The 27,783-nt window shown below is 40.8% G+C and overlaps 2 protein-coding genes across 5 annotated transcripts in view; one reads left to right on the forward strand and one right to left on the reverse strand.

Moving 5' to 3' along the window:
• Positions 1–2,784, reverse strand: part of LOC147149704 (solute carrier organic anion transporter family member 3A1-like) — a 36,267-nt gene extending 33,483 nt beyond the window's left edge. The window contains exon 1 of the mRNA XM_086024938.1: positions 2,561–2,784. The gene's annotated coding sequence lies outside the window, so the exon portion shown is untranslated. The remainder of the gene's footprint in view (positions 1–2,560) is intronic.
• mapk8ip1b (mitogen-activated protein kinase 8 interacting protein 1b) lies at positions 28–27,736 on the forward strand. 4 transcript variants are annotated; one of them, XM_086024934.1, is made up of 12 exons: positions 28–192; positions 7,393–7,504; positions 13,212–13,466; positions 17,304–17,385; positions 19,181–20,293; positions 21,575–21,650; positions 23,403–23,575; positions 23,845–23,948; positions 24,037–24,153; positions 24,522–24,592; positions 24,907–25,005; positions 26,145–27,736. In XM_086024934.1, the coding sequence occupies exons 1-12, from the start codon at positions 116–118 to the stop codon at positions 26,215–26,217; spliced, it is 2,352 nt and encodes a 783-aa protein (XP_085881060.1). In that variant the 5' UTR covers positions 28–115; the 3' UTR covers positions 26,218–27,736. The 4 variants fall into 4 exon arrangements, with proteins under 4 accessions (XP_085881060.1, XP_085881061.1, XP_085881062.1 ...); XM_086024935.1 differs by lacking the exon at positions 28–192 and adding an exon at positions 4,614–4,809; XM_086024936.1 differs by lacking the exon at positions 28–192 and adding an exon at positions 4,884–5,105.
• The last annotated feature ends 47 nt before the right edge of the window (positions 27,737–27,783 follow it).

A 27,783-nucleotide genomic window follows, 5' to 3' on the forward strand; every position in this document is an offset into this window, starting at 1 on the left:
CCTCGCGCAGCCAACGGTATCATCTCATGTGTCAGGTGTGTCACTGTCCGACCGACGGCGGGGGGCACACACTGCTCAGTGCTCAATGCTAAGCAAGGCATGAGAGCCGAGCGGCATGGCGGACGGCGAAAAGCGGGAAGCCAGCCAGCAGTCCGACCGCAATCTTCAGATGAAGTCTGCCGCCAGCTGCAGGTCAGAAACGGCAACGGGGCTTGTTCGCGATGAGCAGAGCTGAGATGCTTGCTTGCTGCGATTGAGTTCGTGCTTTCCGGTATTGATGGGTTCTCTCGGTGTTTTGGTTTTGTATGCGTTATCATTTTTTGGGGTGTTCCCCCCCCTTCATCTGAGGTTTGTCATTGCTGATTGAAATCCTGCTGCGTGTATTTTGTTATCCTCTTAAGTGTGAAGCTGTTTTTATTGAATGATGCTCCGTGTGTTGTTTTAGTTTTCTGTTTGCGTTAGACGTAGTTTTTTACCCCCTAGAAATAAGAAATAAACCACCACTTTAAGTTGGTAAATTTCACATTTTGTTAGTTTTTTTAATTTCATTTACTGTGGCTATATTTGGTTGTTAAACAGTTTATAGTAGTCTACTGTATAACGGAACTACAAATATTGTACAAAATGTTGTGCTTTATCACACCACTGGTTTTATACTATCAATATAATAATTTACGATTAAAAATGTATAATAGTTTAATATATTTTTTAGATTGTGTTTATTAATGCATGCTGTTTTCGATACCACAAAAGTAGATTTTTACAATATAATGTAATTGTAAACATTTGGTTACAGATCAGTATTCTGATTATGGTGACATACAGTGAATCTTCCCGATCTCATAATGAAATTAATAACTTCAAGACAACATTCAGGACTTTTATGAATCCAAGTCAGACAAAACTGTAATCACACCATTGTTTCTCCTGAATGTAACTCAAGTCCACAATAAAAAAAAAAAAAATTAAAAAAGGAGGGGGAAAAAAAGTAAATATTTCACAAAGTTAGTTTTTGGAGTCTTATCAAAAAACAATTCTGTATTTGGTTTGAGAAATGTAATCAGTGTCATTCAAAAATTATAACCATCACTCATGGATTTATTAACATGAGGCGCCATCTATCAACAAGTGTTCAGGTATGATGTCAACATCAAGTGAAGTGTAGTAAAAGTCATATAGATTTGTTTGGTCACATCACTGCATTCATAATATAAAATGTGGAAAAAGTGAAGCGCTGCATACTCTTAAGCAGCACATAAGTGTTCATAACCATCAATTATAATACGTTATTCACTAAAATATCCAAAGATATGCAAATGATAGTGATCAGAGCTAAGTTAACATCACGTAGTGAATGTGTTACAATTTCACAGAATGTTACGGCGTTGAACACATGCACACATGAATAATTGATTTGCCAAATCAATAATGACAACAGCTATAGAGGATCCTATAACCTGACGCTCAATTTCTAATCCACATGTTGAACAGCTTTCTCCGGAAGTTAATTCTCATTTGAAATACAGGAATCCTTGCAGCAAATCTGTTTAGTCTGATATTAATAAACATCTTGGAGCATTAAAACCTCAACTAATGTGTTATAAATCAAGTAAATCTTGAATTGGACATTCTATGAAAAGAGTGTGCAAAAGGTTTTCTTGATTGTTTCAAAATTGATTTTTTTGTCAGAAGGGAAAGCGTGTAATCCTGAGCCCTGAAGTTGGCTTCATCCCAATGGAGCCATATGCGCTTGCCTTGTTTTCCTGTGTCGCCGCCATGCCTTCACCCTCTGTGGTCAAATCCTTCATCTACAGTCCACAAGTACTTGGATACATTTAAAAAAAAAAAAAAAAAAGCCTTTATTTCAAATAAAACAATTTGTTGACCTATCACTGCAACCTCCATCGCTTTTTTTTTTTTACTTCTATTTTCAGCAATTGTGCTTTTGGGATGAGCTCAAGATGGCAGTATACTGTATATATGATGATTGTGGATGTTTTCTTGATCAAATAACCTCGGAAAGGGGGCGGGAGGAATCATTAAAAGTGCCGTTTTTCAAATGCTCCTGAAGCTAACGATCTTCAGTAAGATACTCAAGTCACGTTGCTGTCTCTGTGTTTACAACTACTGTATTTTGAACACGTCTTTTCTAACTGAGACACGACAATAGCTCGACCTAAAACAATGGAACTCGGTCTGGTGCATCCGACAGTCAGCGTGACCTCATTTGGATGTTCTAAAAATTTCATGACTGTTCTCCATGTAGATTTGCTAGGCTGTGAGTCATGTGACTCATGTTTGTATTGGCTGAGGTGTCGGGTTAGGACTTGGTAACGGCATATACTAAAAAAAACAAAAGACTCGGACCCAAAAAGGGCGATGGGGACATCCCTACTGAAAAGTTATGCAAGGTTATTTTTATATTTATGACGGATTAAAACATCAGGCAGTGGATATCAAATTAGTAGGCTATGGTTCTTTATTTTGCTGCTGTGGTTTTATTTGAAGATGTATCACATTCATCACATATGTAATTTACCCACATATTAAGACAACTTACCTCTCATTTTGACTAAACACTGTCATGGTCGCGTGTTCGAGGACCCAAATGCAGGGAGGCAGGAGAAGCGGGGCGTACGGAAGAAAATACTTATTAACAAAAAAAATCAGCATAAACAAGTCTTGAAAAATCCAAAACTCAAAGGAACAAAGAAAGACCAGGAAACAAAACACAACACTTGGAGAAAAAAAAAACTACATGACAGTGACAACAATCTAACAATGGCTGAACGAAAACTAGGAACTTAAATACAGGCATACTGACGCGACAACGCGGAACACCTGGGCGAGGCACACAAGGTAGGAGGGAGCTGATTGGCTAACACTAGGGGGTGGAATGCACACAGGTGGACACAATAATGATTGACGAGACGGACAGAAATACTGAAAAAAAAAAAAAAAAAAAAAAAAAAAAAAACCCAAACCAACACAGACCAAATATGACAAACACTTTCCAACTCTGACAAAATACATTTTCAATACAAGCAGGAACTTACTGTGCATAGAACACAGGTCACAGTTTTGTTTGGAATTCAATGTTTGTGTGTATGTAACTACTGAACTCTAAACAAGGGTAAAGTAGCATGCCATGCTTCACTTTTTATGATGTAAGCTATTCTTTGTCTATTGTGTTTGTGGAATATGAGTTAAGCAGCAAAATCCACCCATCACTTCGCCATCTCAGGGAGCAGCCAATTTGTCACTTTCTGTCGACTAAAAATAGCATCACAGTTGATCGGGGCTTCGCTAACGACCAATCATGGCGCAGCTTCAGAAAACAGGTGAGCCATGATTGGTCGTTACCTGAGCCCTGAGCAACTGTGATGTCATTTTCAGTTGATAGAAGTGACAAAATGGCTGCCCACGGAGATGGCTTTTGCTGCTCAACTTATTCCACAAATGCAATATTAACCCGAATGCCATGATTAGACTAGTGAAGGCGCATTGCGCATCACGAAAAGTGAGTAATATATTCAGTTTTGCGTCTCCATTAAGAAGTAAAACATTAGCTTAAATAGGAAAGCAGAAAAGGTTTGCATGCGGACTTCATTTTGGATTTCATTGGATACAAGCTTGTCAATCAAAGAAAGCTGCGTCTTGAAGTTTCTTCATTGTTGTTGTTGTTGTCATTGGATCCCCATTTGCTCTTCCAACCTATAAGAGCTAATCTTCCTGGGTTCCATACAAGTGAAAGGCAAAGCAATAAAAAAAAAATGTAAGAGTAAATAAGTATATAGTATTAATTATAAAATAATAATAATAACAATAATAATAAAGTTAAAAAAAAAAAAAAACAACAACAACAAAGTTCTCCATCTTTATCCCAACAAGACTGGCAATTGTGAGGATGACTCCACCTCAAAGAAATTCACTTCACATGCAGAATGGTGAACCATATTTCCTGGTTGGGAATAGTTCATAATTCGGCGTCCGTATTCTAGTATTAAGTGTAATTTACGGCGTGCTACGCTCATAACGGCTATCATTCTTGGTATGAGCCCAGACTGTTATCCCTATGACCATTTTTTGAACAATAATTTGAATCTTTGAAAACCCACATTTTAAATAGGTGTGGCTTTATAGTCTCGTTTTTTTGCACTACCAACAGTGGTGACTATATTTTAGCTGCTATATGCCTTGTGAGTTTGTATCAACAAATCTACAGTATTTTTTTTCCTCAAATGAATGGAAAGGGGTTATAACAAAGGGGTGAAAAGTCTGATGTGATCAATGGGCCTCATGAATAATTGAGCATGGCCATGCTGCATAGCGAGAGGAGTGCCCTGTTGTGCTGATGTTTCTCTTGTCCGGGCTTTCCGTCCGGCAAGTATTCTGCTTACGGCAGCATTTTCCCGCCTTGGCATAGTAAATCTGATGCACACAGGCAGTGTAAACACCAGAGTGGAAAAGAGAGGCGGGACACCGATTAGGTAACACTCCTCTTCGATGGCCCCAGCTTCTCTGCTTGAAATAATTCCCTCACCGTATCGCTTCTGTGCAAGAGGAGCAACGGCAAGCTCCGAATGTAACGCTTCTTCCATCGACCCGTGTGAGCTGCGCCTCCACCCCTTTCATCCAGCTTTCCTCCTTGACGCTCCTCCCCCTCACTCCTCCCGACCCCTCCTCCTTCACTCTCGAAAAGCCCTCGCTCCTTCTCCCCTTCTCGGCTTCGGATGCCCTCCTCACTTACAGTATGGACTCGGGAGGGGAAGGAGGAGAGGGTTGGATGGAGGACCAGTGGGAGAAATGGTAGGACATTAGGCACGCTTTCTGTGTTTTGACTGGAATGCAGCATCATGGCCGCGTGACCTTGTGTTTGTGTGCGACCGTTAACGTCCTCGCTCGCTTTGCTGACTCTTTGCCTGTTAAAGCTCGGGGTAGGCTTGCCCTTGAATGGAGGGGTATGCATATGCCTTTGTGTGTCTAGGAAAATAGCATGACCAGGGACTACACAGCCCACATAACGTTGTTATGACAGCGGTGTGAGTGCAGGAAAAGCTCTGCGTGAATAGGCCTGCGATGGGCTTGTTTTCATCCATCAAATGGTGAGTTATGCGGGACGTGTGGCATCTGACAGGACCGTCCTGCTGCGGTCCTAAGTGTGTCCTTGCAAGAGGGCGAAGCTGATGGACGGCCAGCTTGCACCATTGTAGTCTCTAAGTATGAGTATAAAGCCGCGAATCATTGGAGACAGATGCGGGTATACTGTACATGCATGTGATTTTATAACTAAATGCCAGGTTGAAAATGTCCAGTGTGTTGACATAGTTGACATGGGCTACCTAGTGGCACTAATGTCGTTGTTGGCCACTTTGTTTGGTATACCTAACCACAATCCAGAACGGCATACAGATGTCGGGAAAGCGAGCTTAACGTGTCACACCCGAGCCTCATAAACGCAATGACTGCAGGCTTTTGTAATGTAAAACGCTGCCGTGAAAATCGCCTTTACGCAACAAAACGTTTAAACGTTTCCGTCGCTGTCGAAGTAGCTGGCCAAATAGCGCCCGGTGGTGTTTTACTGGAAAGCGTCACTACACGGAGAAAACAGTGCTACCTCAAAAGACTGACCGTGTGACACTGGTGGACCGCCCAAGAGAACTTTCCCAGAATGCAAACCAATGCCATCATAAAAGCCTTGTTGACAGTTATTCAAGTATCATTTTAGAGCATTATCAATCGTTGTGCAAGGTATAAGCAGCGGTAAACTGATTAGTATTAATGAGTTAAAAGCAATAAAACGAATGCTAATGCTATTGGCAGTAATTAGCGTTGGAAGCAACAGGACATATGAGGCATCGTGGCAGGTCAGAGTGACATCACAAGGGACCTGGAAAACTAAGCTAAAAACACGTCTGTAAGTTGGGCCTTTGCCTTTGTACGGAAAAATATACGATAAATACGGCCATTTAGATTTGAAAAACCTTCTTATGAAAGTCTGTTGTGTTAAGAATGACTGTACGTCTCCCCTTAAGATTGCGATGTTTTCATCCTTGGTCTGCAATGCCATAGCTTTCCTTTCTTTTTGGGAGAGGTGGGAGGTGGGGCTTTAATATCGGAGCTACTGACATTTTTAACCTAATTTCACCACTGCATATTTTCAATTCATGCGAACTTTTTACTGACAAAAACATGGCTGTGATATGGGCTCTCCTCGTGTCCCCTATCGTAGTACATTGCGGACATGGAAAGGAGGGCTTTGACCAATGAGAATATTCACAGGCATCTTTATTCGACCAGTACTGTATATTGAACAATGCTGATTATGACTATACACACTATCTACATGAGCACAACTGGTCCAACTTGAAATTAATTATAATTAATAGTGCTGTCATGGGAGAATGATTCTACATTCTTTGAAGAAGTCCAAATTGACCTAACAGTAAATTACTGCTAAGTATTAAAGTCAACCCAAGAGGGAATCCACTCCTTAAGACACAAGGTCTTAGCAGGTCTGGATCCTCCTTGTATTCACTTACAATGATCTTTTTGTAATGTAAAACCTTTCATGTTTATAATACTATCAATAACGTCTTTAGTCTACATTTGCAGCAGACACTTTTTTTTTTAGTCCACGAGAGGTCAAATTAAATGTTTGCACTGTTTCGGACCACAAACACGATGAAGAACCCAAGAATCTAAACAGAAAAAAAGATATGGTAAAGGGATCTTATTGTTAAACCTTGTAAGTGAAATAAATCTTACTACACTTATACTTATAAAGACGCTGTGTATGCACAATAATATGTGTTTCTTGATCCTGTCATTTTGAACACGCATGCAGTTAAAGATGCATTTGTGGAGGATAATCTCGATACCAGGGCTCATCCTGGGGCTGTAGGTGCCATTTCAGATGCTTGGATGAATTGAGTCGTGAATGGAATAAACACTGTGAAGCAGAGACTGCATAAAATGTGCAGCTACAACTATTTGATGAATAGGTCACTCAGCTTGAAGTTAATTTTTTAATCATTGAGGAGCAGTTTTGCTAATCAAAGCCTTCATTTGAGGAGCAACATTGTAATTTGAGGAGCAATTTTACTGCTCTTGTCTGAAAAGTGATTTTATAACGCAGAAGACTTTCAGTTGCATTGTTTTTTGTTTTTTAAATGAAAAGTGCTTTAGGAATAAAGTTTGATTGTTTTTTTTAATTGGTACAGCATTTTTTTTTTCTTTCTCTGAGATTTTATGACTGTGGTCCGTGAGGCCATTTTTCGGCTTAGTGCTCCTTTCTGTGAGACAGCTAATTTGTTCAACACATTTTACAGATGAGGTTGATTCCTGATAAATTGTATTTGTTCCCTAATCTGTCACTTTCCCTTTGACCAGGTTGACTCACGACATTAGCTTGGGTGAGTTTGAAGATGATGACCTGTCGGAGATTACAGAGATCACAGATGAACGTGGGATGAGCCTGAACTGCAATGGCCCAGATATCAAGGTAAGACTACAGCAAAACGAATTCAACTAATGATTTTTATTTATTTTTTTAAAGTAAAGGTTCACTATCCTCATTTTAGAGACAAAAGAGAAGCTGGGCCTTTGCCATCTGAAGATAAAGAAAATTATTCCTGCTCAATCATGTGTTGGGAAGCGCGTTAATATACTGTATAAGGTCAAAAGATCATAATGCCTAGCCTAGAATGATTGGATTATTCGAAGTTGATTTTTTTAAATGTCCATTTTGTTGCGCATCTTATTTTTTTTTGGACACAACTGTGTTTGTAAAGTTACAGTATACAATCTGAATCCGAAGAGGACGCAGAGATTTGATGTCCTAACTGAGTTGTTGTTCTGTATCTTCCTGCCAGCAGAGGATAGACACCAGATGCCCGACTGTAAATGGGACATCTGGTTGAAGTGTGTGTGATGGGTATACTGTATCATGCACAACTTAAAACGGAAGTCAACCCAAGCATATTTTTTTCAAGAATATGTTCCCAGCAGGCCCACTAGTTGAAACACAGCATTCTGATTCATTTTGCGTTTGTGGAATATAAATTAAAGTAGCAAAATGCACTTGTTTTTAGCCATCTCTGGGGGTGGCCATTTTGTCTTCTGTCGACTGAAATTGACATCACAACTGCTTGCAACGACCAATCACAGCTGACCTGTTCTCTGAATCTGAGCCGTGATTGGTCGTTGTGAGCAGTTGCGATGTCATTTTCAGTCGACAGAAGACAAAATGGCCGCCCCCGGAGATGGCTAAAAACGAGCGGATTAACACTTATTCCACAAACGCAATATTTATCAGAATGCCCTGTTTCAACTAGTGGGCTTGCATCAAACATATTTTTGAAAACAAAATATGTTTGCGTTGACTTCCGCTTTAACAATTGACATTTACAAATGTATGTTTGTTTTGTTATCTTACAGCAAGTTTGGGGCATTCTGTCTCAAACCTCTTTTCAAAATTCCGGCATACCAACAAATTATGAGTCTTTCAATTGGAGCATGTTTGAACTAGAAGAGCGAGGCAGAAAAAGATTGGACTGCTGCAGAGACAGAAAGCTATAGAGGGGAATGTATTATTCTGTCAGATGTTTTTGGCTCTGTTCTCTCTGAACCCATCGATGCCTCCTCCTCCATCAGCTATACTACTCATTTCTTCTCTCGTAACCACGGCAACGGGAGGGTCGAAAGCTTTTTCTTCCCCTGAGTCATTTATGCTAGCAGATGAGCATTTGATATTTTTGGGTCGCTCACTGTGCTTTGTCATGCCTCTGTGAATTGGGTGCTAACCGTAGAATAGCCTTCCTGAGCAGAAGCAAATGTTACGCGAAATCGATCTATTCGCCAAGTCAGTTGGCTCTTATAGAAACAAGATGTGATCAAACGCCATTTCATCGCAGATGAAAGAAATGTCGGGGTTACTCAAGCGTTCGTTACCATTAGTAAACACATAATCCAGAAAACTTTGTTTCAGTGCATCTGAAACTAAAGAGTGCTGGATGCTAGGACAGTAACATCAATGGCACATATTGAGCTTTTGCAAGTCCTCAGCTACACTTGACTCTACTTCCATAATACCTGCGTGATTTCCCAATATTTGTTTCAGGCTACAACACTAAATAACGTAGCAACCTTGCCCCCCCCCCCCATCAATTTGTTTGCCAAAAAAGAATTGAGCACTAATGAATCGATCAGACGGACAGGCGTTCCGCATCTTCTCGTCATATTTCGGCATTTCAGCAACGTGTGAAGAAGGCCCGGCCCTGTTTAATAATGCATAAAGCGTTGATACACTTTCAGAAACCGGGGAGTGAATGTGCTTGTGTGTGACCTCAGCACAGAGGCCTCGTTTTATGCACATTAGCCCACGGCGGTGACATCATCATTGTGCTAACCCTCCCAAGTGGTTTCAGGGTTCATCTTGTCCTGTCAGTAACAGACCGTGCGTATGTGTCTGTGTTTGTATGTGCACACAAATGTCCAAAAAAGTAACTAGTGTGTGATCAAATACTAATATGTTATAAGTACTATTTATTTATTACATTTCTAGAATAGCGTCCATATCATATTGTAACTCACATTGCTCCCTCATTATATTCGCAGTACACATAGAGTAAAATACAAAGTACAAGATGTCCCATAACGTGGTAGACAAAGATTGATGTCGATTTAACCCCAAAATTGGGTTGTTTTGTATAAAACAAACCAAAAACAAGTTGGGTCTTTTGCACAAAACACTCCAAGAAAATGTGTCCTTAATTTGTGCGTGTACTTTCCATTCACATTCCATGAGAGCGATTTAAATAGTTCTTGCGCAATTAAGATCAATGAAATGCAAAACACATCCCAACCCCCCCCCCCAAAAAAATGGCCTGAATTACTGTTCAAGGGATCATGCAGATTTAATGTCAAGATGATGATGGTCTTCAGAGGTATAAAATGACATTAGAGATTAGGGTGTGTAATTGTAATCGACAGCTGGAGAGATGAAAATGCTCATGTGTAGGAGCGGATAGCTTCGATTAGCAGGCAGTCACCTAATACTTGTTGCAGGTTGGACACATATGGAATGGTCGATATGGTAACCGGAGAAACACACAGCACCTCAATTGATTATCTGTACAATAGATACAATTGAAGTCGACATGAACAAGATCTACCGGTATATAGTAAACAGAAACATAATGGAAAATATGAGTTAAGCAGTAAAAGCCACACGTTTTTTGTCCCTCTCAGGGGGCGGCCATTTTGCCACTTTATGTCAAGTGAAAATGACATCGAAGTTGCTCAGGGTTCAGATAACGACCAATCATGGCTCAGATTCAGAAAACAGTTGAGCCATGATTGGTCGTTACCTAACCTGTGAGGAACTGTGATGTCATTTTCAGTCGGCAGAAGTGCCAAAATGGCCACCCCGAGATGGCTAAAAACGGGTGGATTTTGCTGCTTAACTCATATTCAACAAGCGCAATATTAATCAGAATTCCATGTTTTGGCTAGTGTAGGCGCAGAGAACATGTTATTACAAAAAAATTTGGGGGGTTGACCTTCCCTTTAAATTCAGTATGTATTCAAATTATAACTGATGATATTTATTATTAGTTTGTAAGTTTTTGTATTGTTCATTTATTTTGGCGTGTAAATGCTTGTTTGGCTCCGTTTCGCGCCTGTGATTGCAGTTCAGGGTCCAGGTCACCCTCAATGCTAAACAGGCCACATATAGTGGAAAATGAATGAATGAACTCGCTATAAACGCTCCAAAAATGTTATTTCATAAAACCAATAACAACAAATCACTAACGGTGTGAAAGCTGGACGTGAGCTCCAACCAAATTAATTGGAATGAAAGGAGGATGTGCGGAAAGAGGATGCTTCAGCAAAATAGCTAAAGGAGCTATTTCCATGGCAACCTACTTTCATATCTCACCCGCATGCGTTTGAGCTGAAAATACACCAAGAGGTGGTTTGCACCGCCTCCATGGATACTGCTCACGTCATCTCATCCACTCATGGAGGGAGAGGACCCGGCCTCATCAACGCAAACACAAACAGACAAGCGCCTTGTGTCGTTTTTTTTTTCTTTCTTTTCTTTTTTTTTTTGCATCTAGGGATCCATCGATGACTATTTTAGTGTATAATCGTTGGTTATGTGACAACAACTGTTTGTGCTTCTGAATGGATTTTCTTCTAATGGCAATGAATGAGACTTTCTGGACATTCTCATTGAGATAGTTGTGATTTATATTATTTGCGAGTCGTGATTTTGAAACCTTGGGTGATTGTGAGAGTTCCCCCTTGCTTTGGCTTCTCTGATTGGATGAGATGCTCAGCATCACCGTCTTGCAGCGTCGTCAAGGGACCAGCAGCATGCGCTCCTCGCCCGCCTCCACGTCGTCACTTGTCTCCTAGCAACACAGCAGTGCCTTTTAAAGGGGCCGGTTAGAAATTGAGGCCGTAAAACACAAGCGGGTGAGCAGAAGCAGGTTGCATTAGCAGATATTGATCTTTGCTTTGAAATAGTCCAGGGAAAAGAAAATGAGCCTTTTAAGCATTCAAAGCAGTTCCAGTGTCCTGAGTTTACCGACAGTAACAGTTTTCACTTTGGTAGTCAGTCATCAGTCAGCCATGAGTTTTAAATGCTATTATAATTCACGGGTCAAAAATAACCCATAAGGCAATCTTTGTACCCGAGTGGTGTACAGCCCACATGGAAACAAAAACAAAAACAAACTATCACTTTTTCTAATGATAAGGTGCATTTAGGGACAGTCATAAAAATTAGTTGGAAAAAAGATTTTTATCTACACCTAAAAATGGTAATGGGTCACTTTTGAACCACAAGACAAGGCGATATTTGAAACAAAAGACTCTCTAAATGCGTCTACTTTAAATGCGGTGAGGCTTCCGAGTTCCATAAAGGTCCAAAAAGGTCCTAGAAGAATGCTAAAAGGAGTCGCATTTAGTCTGGCTGCGGTGAGGCTTCCGTGCCTCACCATGAGTCTGTCGTTTCAAATATCAATTAGCGCGGGGGGTGGGGCGGGGGTCGATCTGCTAGCGGTAGTTTGTCAAAGTTGGTAGTTGGAAAAGCTAACGGAAGCCCGTTTAAAATGATAGTCAGATCGGACTATAGACGATTATGATTTGGTCCGGCTGGACAAAATGGCGGATAAACGGACGCTAGAAGGGTACCCCAGCTGTAGGCGGAATACAATAAACGGACCAGGAATTTTTTGTAAAATGCCCGGCTCTGATAATATGTATACACTGTATTCATTTTGAAAAATGTGACATTGCAGCATTATGTTAAAGGTGATACGGCAAATTGTTACGAATTTTTCAGGATTGCGGCCATGAGCTTTCAGGCATTTGACAAATAGGACTATAGGTCTAAGGCCCTTATTCTCCTGTGTGCTCGAAGTCAGAAAAGGCGTGACCTAGTGAGTACAGTCGTGTGATTTTTCTGAGGTATGTGAAAATCCTTATTCTAATCACAATTGCCTAGTTCTGACTTACAAAGCGTGTGAATAGGTATTTAAGTTTTACTTTTGCAACATAAAAAAAATAAAAAATTGTCATTAACCGATCCATGAATTTGATCTAAGAAGAGCTTGTAATCAAGGAGCAATTTGTTCCCGGTCTGACATTTAAAAAGTTTCAACTGAGCTGCCGCACTGCACTAATTTTCACCCTACTTTATTTTTAGAACAATAATTTGTTGTCATAGTGAAATAAAGCTGACTATCTCCAAGCTCTGCTTTTTTTTTTTTTCCCCCATCGCTGTAATGTGTGTTGACTGACTGATACATCCTTTACTGCTAAAAAGCTAATGTCTTCATAATTCGACCAACTGGCAATGTAGTGGGGATTTTTTTTTTTAGGCCAAGTCAGACCGTCAAAGCATGTACCATCTGTGTATGTTGAAGAAAATAGAGCAAAGCTGCGCAGCTATAAACACTGTGTATACACGAGAGGAAGGGGGGGAGGCAGGGGGGGGGGGGGTCCAAGCTCTCACCATTGAATATCCTCAGCCGTGTTTGGGCTCTAAGCAGATCGGTGTTGACAGTGAGAGTACTGCAAGCCAAAGTCAAGCAAATTCTCTAATTGGCCAGTTCAGTCTCCTCATCTCGTCCACGCGCGCTCCCTCTCCCCTTTGCTCGCCGCTACAACTGACAGGATGTGTCCTCCAATCACTGCAGGGCCACATGAGGCGAGGCACCAATAGCAGGCCGGGGAGGGCGGAGCTCGGAGCTGTCGGACAGCTCCAGGCAGAGATGCTGCATTTGGATCTCATTGATGGTGCCGACGGTTTCCGCGGTGACAAAGAGTCCTCCAAGGCCTCCATCGCACCACCGTCAGTCACCAAGGACCCGACAGTACCTGTTACCATGGATACCTACCGGCCCAAAAGACCTACGACCCTTAACCTCTTTCCAATTGTGCCCCGCACACAGGTAAAGTCTTTTTTTTTTTTTTAATTGACATACTGTAAACACACAGCCGAAGAGGGAATTGTTGATTTGGTCTCATCGTTCTGTTTTTCTTTGTACAATGGAGCTCATCTTACTATTGATGCAATCACGTTTGCGTTTTCTCTGAGAGGCTGTGTTCACTCAGATGAACAATAATCTCATTGTCAAGACCTTTTCACCTCTTGGTGTGCGTATCATTTCAAGTGTTGTATTCAAATGTGTGACCTTGTTTTATGATCATTGTGAAAAGAATGCTTGATGGGTGTATGTTGACGGCGTACTTCACAGGTACACAATAGCCTATATGAGCAAGTGAGTGGAAGTATAATGCGCCTGTCTCATACAGCGCATTTATCTTGTCCAAATCTGTAGCGTAAATCATGGAATATACGTCTGTATAGACAGGAAGTTCAAAGTTGATACGTGCGGTTTGCGAGGAGTGACAGATGTTTACGATGGCAAGTTTTCATAATAGTCTTATCGGCGTTGTCGCGGGACTGTGTTGCCCTGTGACTTTTTGATTTTACTGTTTTGTCGGACACAATTTATGAGGTGTGGACTATATTCATGGATGCCCATTTGAGTCATGTTTCTGGTCATCCAATGAATGTAAATCTAGTCGTCATGTTCCTTCAGCAGTGTCGGAATGATTTCGGATTTTAAATGATATATGGTGGCAATTGTTTATGCTGTTGGGACTATGCTTTGCTCTCTCTCTCTCAATTCCTAACCACCTGATGGATACATAAAAGCCCTAAACGTCTGGTTTAGCTTGTTTTGGCTCTCCGGTAACATATCTTGATCAGGTGCATCGACCATGCTTTGATCGATGATGCTGGAGATCTGGGCTAGCTTTAGCTCTTGCAGAGAACTAAGAATTATGCTCAGACGCCAAGAGGTTGCCAGATGTGGAAGAGTAATTGCTACGATTTGCATATATCGCACACACATATATCGCTAGCGTCGGCCGCAATCCTTGTACCTCCAAAATCCTTACTTTTTAAGAGACATCAAAAACGACATGTTTGTTTAACCATTAACATTGCATTGTCAAAGACAGCAAGCCATTTCAACAGTTTAAGATGATTCCATTTTTCAAACACTAACGGATGGACTTACCAAAATAGTGTAGATTTGTAAAAAAAAAAAAAAAAAAAAAAAAGTCAATTTTGACATAGTATGTCGGTACGTAAGCTCGATGTATTTTAAAGTGGAACCTCAACATAGTTTAATTTAAAATTGTCCAAATCCTTTTCAGCCTTTCACCAGTGAATATGATCAGATTTCTTGTCCTAAAGCAGACTTACTATCTTTGTGTTGAATCAAAAGAGAACATTTGCAAATATTTGCTTTCGTTTAAGAAAAAAAAAAAAAAAAAAAATATATATATATATATATATATATATTTTTTTTTTTTTCTCGAACGAAAAGCAAATTATATATATATATATATACACATACATACCACACGCACACACAGTATATATGAAGGCATCTCGACTATGTGTGGTTATGCAACAGTTTGCATTTCTTATTTTCGATGATTCTACACCACTCCTCCGGGCTGTCAAAATGATCTCCTGAGCAGCATCACATTTGTCAGCGCTTTAGTTTGTCCAGTTTCCCTGAGGTGGAAAACTGCCTGTGTGAATCCGCCGTACCATTGTCCTTTCGAGTTTCCTGTTTGTGTTTTGAGTTGTCGCATCTCAAAAGTATGAAGGGCACAATTGCTACGAACGGCCGTGTTGCCTGGAAGTCATTCGCTTACTTACATCCATATTGTACACTTACCTCAATGAATCCCACACATTCTAGGTTTGTCGAATGTACAATCCCATTTGTCGTTGCTCGTATCGTATCGTAGTGGCCCAAGTATGTGTAGTTCGTGGGAAAATAATTACTGTCAACAATGAGCAACAAATGATGATGGATTCATTTGTATGTGGTTGCTTTAATTGTAATTTCATCAGTCATGCGGACAGGAATCACATCCAACCTTTGTGGCTGAGACGATTACATAAGACGCGTGCGTGCCGATGATTTCTGGATTGTATGCTACAATCCGAGTGCTTCGGAGTTGCAAAGAGACACAGAGGGAACTGGGTGATTGTTTCCAGGTCAGTGAGTAAATAAAATTGTAAACTGTACATTCAGCTCTGCTTCATTTCACAGACTTCTGTGGCTGGAAAACAAGAGCGACAAACCATAGTACTTTTCGTGTAGTCCATTGTCATTACTCTAGTGAGAAAACATTTTGTAAATGTCCTTCCCCCCCCCCCCCCCCACCCAGACTTACATGGCAGGTTTTATTTTGCTGTTTGCCCTCTGTAAGACTATTTGAGTAAATGTATTCAGACAGAAAGGCCGACGTGATATCAGGATTAATCCTGAGTCCTGATAATCTCCCATCTGGTTACACCACACTTATTGTAAGTACTTCTGAGTGAGTCTGGGCTTTCAGGCAAAAATCTACCTGTGTTCTTGACTCATTCATCTGTGGACACATTTATTCCCAATGACATGCACGCGAAACTGTTAAGACTTGATGGTAAATGATGGGCGGTCTAGTGACATCCGCGTCCATCCGAGTAATTAATACACACGCCGCATGAGTCACTTGCGCAAAGCCGTGATCTTTTTGTATTCGCGGCAAGACGGTTTTTACGTCTTTAGTTACCACGGCGACAGCTCCGTCCCTGCCTGGTACATAAGATTGGGAAGTGAGTCATGCGTCGGGGGGTGGATTTAGGAAAAGGAACCATATTTGCAACAGAATATTTTTACACAGGACTTTCCAGTTCTTTCTTTGTATCCCCCGTGCAACATTTGCGCTACGTATGAACTGTATGTCCATGTACAGTATGGGCATCAAAAACATAAAGCAGCAAGATGTGTTGGGAGTTCTTTTTTTTTAAAAACTGTTTACCGTCACTCAGGTCTGATCTAAATTAAGAGTTTCAGAAAATGTATTGTTTGTGTGAGGTTTTGTGTTTGTGGCTTTAAAGTGGAAGTCAACCCAAACATATATTTTTTTCAAGAATATACACCCTAGTAGAAACAAGGCAATCTGATTAATATTGCGTTTGTGGAATAAGAGTTAATCCACCCATTTTTAACCATCTCAGGGGGGCGGCCATTTTGTCACTTCTGTCGACTGAAAATGACATCACAGTTGCTCAGAGCTCAGGTAAGAACCGATCACGGCTCAGCTTTTTTCTGAAGCTGAGCCATGATTGGTCGTGAATCAGAATCAGAATGCCGTATTTCAACTAGTGGGCCTGCTTAGAACGTATTCTTGGTTCTTTAATAAAAAATAAGTTGACCATTATTCACAATAATTATAATTACCACATATCATGCTGCTTGACAGTCCAATTGAACATACTATGTTTGGAAACAGAATCACACCTTTTATTCGGATATATGTACTGTACAAATAGAATAGAATAGAATAGAATAGAATAGAAAATGCTTTGTCTCTGTATGGACAGATGCAACGGAATTGCGGTGAAACCCCGGTTTTGTGTTCCAAGAATGAAAAATCAAATATAATAGAAAATTAAAGAATTGTATCCTCTCCCAGTGGGGAAAAGGTCTGGTTCCCTTTAAATTCACACCACTACGCTCAGACAAAAGACTCATTCAGTGGATATTCACCAGAAAAAAAAAAAGAAAAAAAAAAAGCTTTGTGTGTGTTGTGTGGTGAGTTGGGGACAAAAGGTGGAGTCTCGGGATCCAGGACTTCGTCGCCGTTTCTCTTCATCTTCTGCCGTTCCCACCACTTCCTTCATTTGTTCTTTACCTTCTGCTTTTCCTTAGGACACGTTAAACAACAATTCCTTTGGCAAGAAATACACATGGCAGGATAAAGTTTCAGGCTCATCTTCACCTCTCAAAACTGGTGAGTTTTGTTGCCTCTTACGCATATGATCGGAATTAACGTATTTGATTAAAGCGATATGACATGTTAAGAACCATATGTGCATTTCCCAGGTTGGATTTATTATTCAGACGTGGCATGTTGATAATAACATTCGAATTTAAATGGCCACAGTTGAGCATTTCAATAGCAAGCTGCTCGGACTGCCGAACGACTGTGAGTGCGTCACTGTGCTTGTGTGTAGAAGCGTCGAGCTGTCCCAAGTCATTGCTCTAACTCTCTTGACAGAATCATGTGAGGCAGCACAGGCTTCACTAACGGCGGTATCACAAATGGCGGTAAAAATATTTCTGTATGCTCAAAAGACAATCGGCGACAAAATCGCAATAGGACAACTTGCCCTTGCTGCTCTCGCATTTTAATTCTTATGCGCTTGTCCCATTTTCATTTGTGATTTCAATGTATTCAGCCCTGCTATTTTTTTTATTCACATGAAGCACTTTGTGAGTTTGCGTAGACGACTCTGAAAATGAATTGCTTTGTTTGTGTCTATTTTCTAATTTTGCCTGTGTAGTGAAAGGTGGGGCTCACATTTGAAATCAAACAATAGTCGACAAAAAGATAAAATATAAAATACATTCGGTCTGAGCTTTTTTCGTTTGTGGCAACTTCACACATTACAGACTGCAGATTTCAGAAGTCAAATAAGGTCAAAGACTCAAAATCCAAGATTATCCACGATGAGAATTTTACCATTTTAAATCCATTTTTACTTTATTCTCACATTAAACAGCTAACCTGACAGATGTTCATGATGTAACAGATGAAACTGCCTCCCACTAACCAAATGCCAACAGTCTTCCAAAACTTTTATCACCTTTCATTTGCTATATCGATATTGACTAAACATGCGATACGGGTGTTGGATATTGCAATATCGATATTATTGCGATAGTTAATTTAAAGAAACAACATTTTGCTTATCCAATTAAAGAAATACGTTATCGTGCGGCAATATAAGCGGGCTCAATGTATTCTTACTGAATGAATTGGAACAACTTAAAATTGTATTTTTACTCAAATCACCACTTTTGAAAGTTATTTAGTGTTAGTAATGCCCCTAGATGCTGTTTACATATATGCAATTCTATATGAAATTATGAATCTCATTTATGTAAAGACCAATCACAGCTCACCTGTTTTTTTTTAAGCTGAGCCATGATTGGTCAATATCTAAAACCCTGAGCAACTGTGATGTCATTTTCAGTCGAAAGAAGGGACAAAATGGCCGCCCCCTGAAATGGCTCGATTTTGCTGCTTAACTCATATTCCACAAAAGCAATATTAATCAGAATGTCTTGTTTCAACTAGTGGGCCTGCTTAGAATATATCCTTGGAAAAAAAAATGTTTGAGTTGAATTCTATTGAATTATTCACCGGTTATTTGCTAATCTGTGGCTCCCGACGTCAGCGTATCATCCCTTGTCAAATCATCGTGCCTGCGCGTCCTGGCAATGGATTATGACATAACCGGTCAATCACCATCCCGTCGGCGTACTTTGACTTTTTATGAGTAAAGGGGATTTAGCGGAGTAATCCTGACATATGTTACCTAACCTTTTATACTTTTTGCTCTTCCTGTTCTTTGCACTTTCTGTATTTTGTCGCCACGTCTGCCTTCGTGCTCGATGCTTCGGTTTCGGCGGTCATGCCTGCGTCATGTTCCTAAACTCTGCCTGTGCGTGTGGCCTTTGCGTTTGTTTGTGCGCTTGCACGGCTGTCATTGTGCTGCTGTGTGTCTTGGCCCGTCTTCCAGGCGAGCTAACACCTCCGCGCGAGCACAGCTGCCTGAGCGACGAGGACAAGGTGCGCGGCGGCGGCGGCGGCGCTCAGACCAAAGACAGAGGCACCTCCACCGACGCCCCCTGCAGGCACTCGCACACATCGGGGCGCTCGCAAAGCTCCACCGCGGCGGCGTCCACGCGGCCCAAGTTTCAGGAGAAGCCACCTGCGCCGCCGCCGCCGCCGCAAAATTACAAACCGGCTCCTCTCTACCCAGCAGGAAAGGTGGATGGAAGTGGCTACCAACAGGAGAGGCTCCAGTACCACACAGAGTCTCCTTTGGAGCCAACGGAGGAGATCTATCTGACCCCGGTGCGGCGCTGTTCTGACCCCTCGGAGGTTCCGTGCACGCAGGACCGGCCTTTCCTTTCGCAGCTGAGCGAGCAGGGCCGCATGTCCATTAGCTCCGATACGGAAGGCCCGCCTCCTTACCAGCCACTACCTGACCAGTCCAACCCCTCCATCTACGAGGAGGACGAAGCCTACATCGCCCCGCCTTCTTACGCGTCCTGTGTGGAATCGCTCATCACGCCGCCTAGCATGGCTGTGTCCGCTCATCCTTCCCTGGCGCTGGACTTCAGTCTCAAGGGGTCAGGAAGAGGGGTTGGGGCAATGTTGCGGACCGGGTCGTCGGTAGAGTACGTGGACGCAACGGACGAAAGCTACTGCGGGGAGGACGAGGACGTGGACAGAATAATGGCGGACGAAAGAATAAAGAAAGTGGTGGAGAGCAGAGCCGCCGCGCTCAGAACTTCCATGAGCTCGGACGCCAGCGGCCTGTCGTACGACTCGGTCAAATACACGCTGGTGGTGGACGAGCACGCTCAGCTCGAACTTGTCAGTTTGAGGCAGTGTTACCAAGGTTACAGCGACGACAGCGATTCGGCCACGGTCTACGACAACTGTGTTTCCTCTCCCTATGAGTCCGCCATCGGGGAGGAGTACGAGGAGGACGACTGCGCCGGTTTGGGGGGCGTCCGACGAGAGGCCACGGCTTGTCTATCCGACGATTCCACGCCGGATGTTGACCTGCACTTCTCCAAGAAGTTTCTCAACGTCTTCATGAACGGACGATCGAGCTCATCAAGTAAGTCAACGTCTTCTGAGCGCAATGTACACGTGCATTTTTGTTGTTGTTGTAACTTTGACTTAATTTTTTTATTACACGCAAGCTTTAGATACACTGCCTCTCTAGTAACGTTAAAAAAAAAGAAATGCAGGCTTATTGAACAGGAAACAAACAGTCACACCCCAATATAAAGTGAACATACTCACGAGCATGAAGAGGCTAACACTCAACTAACGGTGAACGGCCAATCTGAGTGACTGCAGTTTATGATGTCACTCACTAGGGCGGGGTCATGCCCCTTAAAGGCACACATCAACACATTGCATCACAGTGTGGGTGTGTGCGACATTTGTCCTACTTTACAAAACAGTACTATTTTCCTTATTAAAAACAAATAAAAAGGTGTTTTGGGGTTCTGTAACAGATTAATGGCATTTTAATTCATTTTAATAGGGAAAATTATATACACTACTAGTAAAATTGAGTTACGATCTTTTAGTTTGTTTTAAGTTACAAGTTTGGTGACTGAACAAGTTAAAGTGAGTCAAAGTAGCACTGTTTTCATCTTCCACCTTTTATTTTCGCACAGTACAGCAAAGGCGCCTTATCTTTACTGAACACTTTAAGGATCTAACAAGATTAAATTGAAGAACCTCATCAAAAATCACTTAATTGATCCTCTTATGTGACAGGGATGATTGCAGCTGACAAGATTTCTTCGATGACATGAGCGGGACAAAATCATGTTAAACCGTCATAACATTTTTGGATCTCAAACCTCTCGTTGATAAAAATATTTTGGCCAGTGTCTGAACAATTTTGGTCCACAATTCGACAATTTTGTTCCCTGTTCTTGGGCTACAAATGTAACTGTTACTGACTTACCATGTTTTTTTTCTCGATGCCTTTTAGTCTTTCTTAAAGCCAGAAAGTTGCCATTTGAAATGACTTTAGTTTTGTGTCATGTCTGCGATCTGGTTTTTTTTTTTTTTCCCCTACAATCTCAAACAACTGAATAAACATCCTCTGTGACTGGGGATTCCCTCATTTTTTTGCCAGAGAGTTGTAGTTCAGTAACCGGTATTAAATACTGATTTGAAATGAAATTATTAAAGCAAAGGAAGCAAAGTGATGGTCACTTTGGCGCAGAGCGAACAAAATATGCTCCATTCGTTTAGCGTGCATGATTGACTGCAAAATCTCCCATTTGTTTTATACAACACAAGAGGAAAAACAGTTTTGTTCATTTTACACATGTTAATTTGTTGTAATTTGTGTCTCTAAAACTGACAACTTTAGGTGCTGAGTCTTTTGGTTTATTTTCCTGCACCATAAACGGAGAGGAGCAGGATCAGAGTCATAGAGCTGTCTACAGGTGAGACGAAAATATGACCGAAAATCTTCGTGTGTGACAAGTCCAAAAAAAAAAAAAAAAAGCTACTACATTTTTATAGGAACATCTTTAACAATGTTCACCCTGTTTCTCTGAGAAAACAAAGGAACAATGACCCTTTTATTATTTCAGGGGCAAGACATTTGTTTTTCCACTGGTCGGACAGGATAAGCAAACCAACAAATAATCCAGATTATCTAAAACCTTTCATTTGGCAGGAACCACAAATATTCCTAATAAATGCGCGCTTACATAACTAAACACGGCTTCTTGATTCTGAGGGTTTGTCTGGAGTGGACACTTGTTTGGTAACAATTGCCTAATAAGTGCCAGCCAACCCATTGTTTCATTTGTCACGTAACATTCCCATACTCACTCCCCTCGGGCGTGCGTGTTTTGTTTGTTTTCACGTGGTTTGACTCAACATTAGCTGTTAGTTTGGAGAAATAAGATGCCGGTAAAATGGATGCCATCCAATATACAGTATCTACATATTTACCATGTTTTGGTTCATGTGAAAATGTGAAAGTGTGAAAATGAACAGGGCCGATGGCAGTTGTCTTTCTTGAACATTTAAAATAGTTCTCACTTTAGTCGTACGGTTTGAGAGCTGGTATAGTTTTTGATCATTATTGCGCATATTAGAAAATCTGTGAAAAGAATTCCTGGATCTTCATAAATTGATTACATTTTTGCAATATGATATTTTGTGGTATATTAACAGGCTCACTTGTTTTCTGAAGCTGTCCATGATTGGTCGTTATCTGAGCCCTGAGGGTGTGTGATGTTGTTTTCAGTCGACAGAAGTGACAAAATGGCCGCCCCCGGAGATGGTTAAAAACGGCTTAACTCATATTCCACAAACACAATATTAATCAGAATGCTGTGTGGGCCTGCATAGAACATATTCTTAAAAAAAAAAAAAAAAAACATGTTTGGGTTGGCTTCCACTTTAATGTCTTTTAAAAGGATAGTTCATTCAATATAAAGATTTTCTTACACTCCACATTATTAAAACAAAAGGGGAAAACACACATTTGTTATTTTTATTCATTATGCTACAATTTCACTGGTCCGGCCTATTTGACCTTAAACCAGGCTAGCGGTGGGCAACCCGCGGGCCGAAATGTGGCCCACACCCACACTTTTGAGTGGCCGCTTGATTAATTTTGAAAAAAGGAAAGAATGCTCAGTATTTGTTTGTTGTTTTTCAGGGGAAAAAAAATCCGAAAATGGGGTGAATTAAAAGCATGTTTCCTCTCCTCTCAATATTTAAAAAAAACGTGTATGTGTGTGTGAATTTGGGGAATCCAATCCCAGTTTTTCATGGTAAACACATTCGAAAGGTTTCTCTGTTTTTAGAAGATTTCTGGTGGGTTTACAAGAAATAGACATCAATTACACACGACTTTTCGCTATTCGCGGGCTGGCATGTATTTTGTCCATATTTACAATTGCATTCTTGTCACTTTAGGAAGTGCATGGTCCTATGTGGCTGATGAAAAATCGTAGCCTCCTCCATCATTTAAGTTGCCTGTCCCCGAATTAGACTGTGTGCGGCGCCTTAACTACAATGAATCTTCACTGTTAGCACAAGCTCAACCCTGACAGTGGAAAATACATATTTCTTGGACCTTTAAATACAATGAGCAATTAGCTAGCATATACTGTGCAAGCCTTCAGAGATCCACAAGATCTTCGGCTTCATCTTTGTGTTTTGTGTGTGTTCTGCAGGTTTGTCCCAAGGCATAATGATGAGTTGGAGCTGGAAGTGGATGATCCATTGCTGGTTGAGATGCAAGGGGAGGATTACTGGTATGAGGGCTTCAACATGAGAACGGGCGCCCGGGGGATCTTCCCCGCTTACTATGCTATCGAGGTGACCAAGGAGGCTGACAGCTTCAAAGGTATTTAAGCACCCTCAAACACTCAAATACTGAGATCCTCACTTTACACAAAGTTGTAAAGCAGCATAGTCATCATTACAGTAGATATTTGCTTGATAAGATTTTTTTTAAATGAAAAAAAGAAACAAGAGTAAAAAAGTACATACTAAATACACATGTAGAGACTAATGGTTGCTGGCATTTCCTAGTGATCTACAATATGAACGACAATGTGAAAATGAATGCAAATGTATTTATGAACGCTGCGTGGATCTTTTATCTCTTTTTAGCAAAGAATACAGAGTGGCTGGACCGATACCGGCTAAAGTTCCTGGGCTCAGTCCAAGTTCCCTACCACAAAGGAAACGATGTCCTTTGTGCAGCCATGCAGAAGGTGCCTAGTTTTTTTTTCTTCTTCTCTACATCAGCACCCCTGTGGTCTTTTATCACTTATGGCTTAAATAGAACTGAATTCTTCCCAGATTGCAACCAACAGAAGAATGACAGTCAAGCACAACCCGCCCTCATCCTGCATCCTGGAAATCAGTGTGAAGGGAATCAAACTGGCCGTTCATGAGGATTATTACGCCTGTGATAGGGTATGTATATCAAGCAATGTCAATTGGACATTGGTGGTGTGTCGCCACCACGTGGCCATGTATATACACTACAGGCAGTAATTGCAACTATTTTATTGTCGGACAATTAATTAATGGCAATCATTTCATTTTGTACTGTTAATTTGGAATAAATAAAATAAAAATTGAAATGAGGTTTTTTTTTCATGTTAAATGTCTGACCTGACAGACGTTCACTAACTTCGATCTAACCTTGCTCTTCTCTCTCCAAATATGCCATCAAAAACAAAAACAAATGTGTCTTAATACTTAAGTTATGTCTTCTACTTTACTGATTATTCATTGAAACATTACTGTGCCTGTTCCCTTTCCTCTTATTTCTCTGTCAGAGTAACGAGTGCAGTCACTTTTTCCAGTTAAAGAACGTCTCCTTCTGTGGTTATCACCCCAAAAACTGCAAGTAAGTCAACCATAGTAAACCTTCCAAAGCAAGCCTTCCAATTTCTTCTCTCCTGCTGATCTTTTGTTTATTTTACGCTTGCTTTTGAACAAAGTTTTGTTTTACTTTTGGGATTTCAATCTTTGTTCGACATGTTGTTTTCAGGGGTATTTTATTTATTCTTTGTTATTCATCCAACAACATCATTCCTGCTTGCTTTTTTTCAAGGTTTAATCTAATTTTGTTGTTGTTAAAGAATGAACATTACATCCCTCCACTAGAATACCAGAGTGGAGTCTGAGTGATGAATGTTAACTTTTGTTGCGTCCCTGCAGATATTTTGGTTTTATAACCAAGCACCCGGCAGACCAGAGATTTGCCTGCCATGTGTTTGTGTCTGAAGATTCTACCAAGGCTGTTGCAGAGTCAGTAGGGTGAGTTAATAGCTTAATTGTGTCGCAACACTGGCTAAAAATGCTTGCTACCCTAGCACTTAGCCTACAAGGTTATGTGCTAACGAAATCCGCAATTTCAAAGCCTTCTGATGCTACTGAAGCTCCCAAAGTGTTGGATTGCAAGATTTGACTACCAAAATGTCAGGAAAAGCCTACTCGAACATTTTATTTGGGACTAATCAGAGGCACTTTAAATGGTGTGCTCCCATTTAACATGAGTTTGAATATGATAGCTTAAGTCTGAACACAGCCACATCCCCGTTTACTTTTACTTCTCTCCCATTTCTTTTTCAATTGAGTTGTGCAGGAAGTTTACTAAGAGTGGAGATTTTTTTTTGTTTTTTAATTTATCTTGGTCTCATTTTTGTATATCACAAAACCCTGCAATTTGAACAAGTGTGTGTAGACTTTTTATATCCACCGTAGTGTCCCTTCACCTTTTTTAATAGTTGCATTATTGACGTTAGCTCAAGTAAAATAAAATACGATCGTTTTTTTCTAAATTGTATGAATAATTTTGGCAATGGCAGCCCTTTTTTTGCTTGAGCATGTGCCTGGCACACTTGATGTCTATTTATCACGGTCTGCTTGGAATAATTTGGTCGCTATTCTGTCTTGTCTAAATATAGAGTTGGAAAAAACACCTATCAGATTTTTTCGTGTTGTTGCAAACGTAAGGAAAGAAAAGATTGTCATTTTGTCCTCTATTTTTTGTGATTTTTGTTTGATATATAGTCTTGGGTCTTTTCTCGACCTCCAAAAGTCTCAGTCGCCGATACTCCAGTCTCGATAAGGTCTTGGTCTCGATTAGTATGGTCTGTATTACAACACTAGTGTTATTAGATGCTAATGCTGGTAAAACTATTAGCTAACTGTGCTTCCGTGTCGTCCGGCAACCGGACCCTGGCCGTCGGTTGACATTGACACGTCAATGCCACGCATAGCTGCCAATTAATGGCCGGAGAAACCCGGTGTGTGGGCTGTAAAATTGTGTAATTATGTAATTAATTCAATTTACCAGGTCAGTTCTCCATAAAATGTCAGTTAATCACATCAATATACTGATTAAATGATATTGTCCAGTCAGTTTTTTTTATTGGCATGTCTCTGTCTTACAGGAAAGCCTTCCAGTTGTACTACAAAGAATTTGTGGAGTTTTCATGCCCCACAGAAGACATCTACTTGGAGTAGTCAAGTCCTGCCTTCAACCACAACCCTGTACAATACACTGTATCATAACATGGTGTTGCATGAAGGACTCATCTAAAAAAAATAAATAAATAAAAAAAAACATCTGAGGAGCAAGCAGGAGGAGAAAGGAAGAAGCCAAAGGAGTGTTTTTGAGGCAAACAAATATGCAAAAATGGCATCGGTGATAATGGGGTGCCCATAAAGAGCACACATCACTGCAGCTTTTGCGGTGCCAGTCAGCTAAGTAGCAGTCGCCTCAGAAGGCGCAAACTAAACTGAACTGCCTTTACTTCACAAGAGGGTAACCTTTTTCCCCCCGACCTCGAGTATTTAGTGGTCAACGCGACCATCCGTGCTCTGACAACAAAAGAGCAGACAGTAGATTAGACACTAGGGGGCGTTGGCTTTCTGTGAACTGAAAGGCACCCTGAGAAATGAAGGAAACTACCAATCGAAATAAGAGTAAACGTTGCAGGATGAAATGGGCATCGTATGCAAATAATTGAAGGTGTACTAGCAGTCACACGTTGACAACTTTGGATTTTTGTTTCAAAACTAAGATATTAATCCCGAAGCGCATTGGTGGAACTTGCGGGCTGCTTCTTACTTTGATGTATTTTTAGAATCCAGGCACATCGTGCTTCACTATTGTGTGTTACAAAGTATTACGTGGCAGACAAGAGGACTTCAGACAGAATCAAGACAAACGCTCCCGTTCAGTGAATAAGTTACGGCAGGCCCTCCGTGCAGCAGGTACACAGGAGCAGAGAACTTCACTACTAGTGCCTCTTTTTCATCTTTCACCGGGACCTTCTCCATCATGTTCACGACATTTGAAATAATGCGAAAGGATGACGCTACTGAGTGTGTGACTGAATGAAGATTGTGATGATGTAGTGTTTTGGTACACCCCCCCCCCGAAAAAACTGCCCTTCACATGCTGTATTGGTAGAGTGGGCTATATGTACTGCAACATGTGCAGATTCCGTTGGAGATACAATACTATTCGAAGCATGCATGCCTTCTTTCCCATTGTGTCTTTGTTACCCTAAAGATGGTTTTTGAATGAAGGGGTAATCAGAAGAGAAGCCAAATGGAAGAATGAATAGCACAGCACAGTCGTTTGCAGTGGGGACAGAAAAACAAAAACAAAACAGCTTTCTACATCCTCTATCACTAACATTTATTTGTAAGAGATCATTTTATGGGATATATATTTAACACAGAATGTTTCTAAAATACAGGATTCTCATTACCATCTTAAAGGACACCCCCCCCCCCATTAGTTCCTGAGAATAAAGAAAATCTGCTGTTGCTAATCATGTCGTGACTTTTGTACAGCCAGACAGAACAAGCACTGCTGTGGGGGCTACATGAAAGGTGTACAGATGTGTCATATAAATTTATTATCTGTAATTATAAACAAACACTGTACTAATTTAACAAGTAGTGAGTGAAATCTCTTTATTTTGGATTTTTTTTCAGGTGTGACTCTTTATTTAAATTTTTTTCAAGATGACGATCTTGTGTCCTGTTATTATTACATAATGTGCAAACAATCCCATT

The sequence above is a fragment of the Filicampus tigris genome, chromosome 3 (assembly GCF_054856515.1).
Source record: "Filicampus tigris isolate MCC_2025a chromosome 3, RoL_Ftig_1.0, whole genome shotgun sequence".
In the NCBI taxonomy this organism is placed as follows: domain Eukaryota; kingdom Metazoa; phylum Chordata; class Actinopteri; order Syngnathiformes; family Syngnathidae; genus Filicampus; species Filicampus tigris.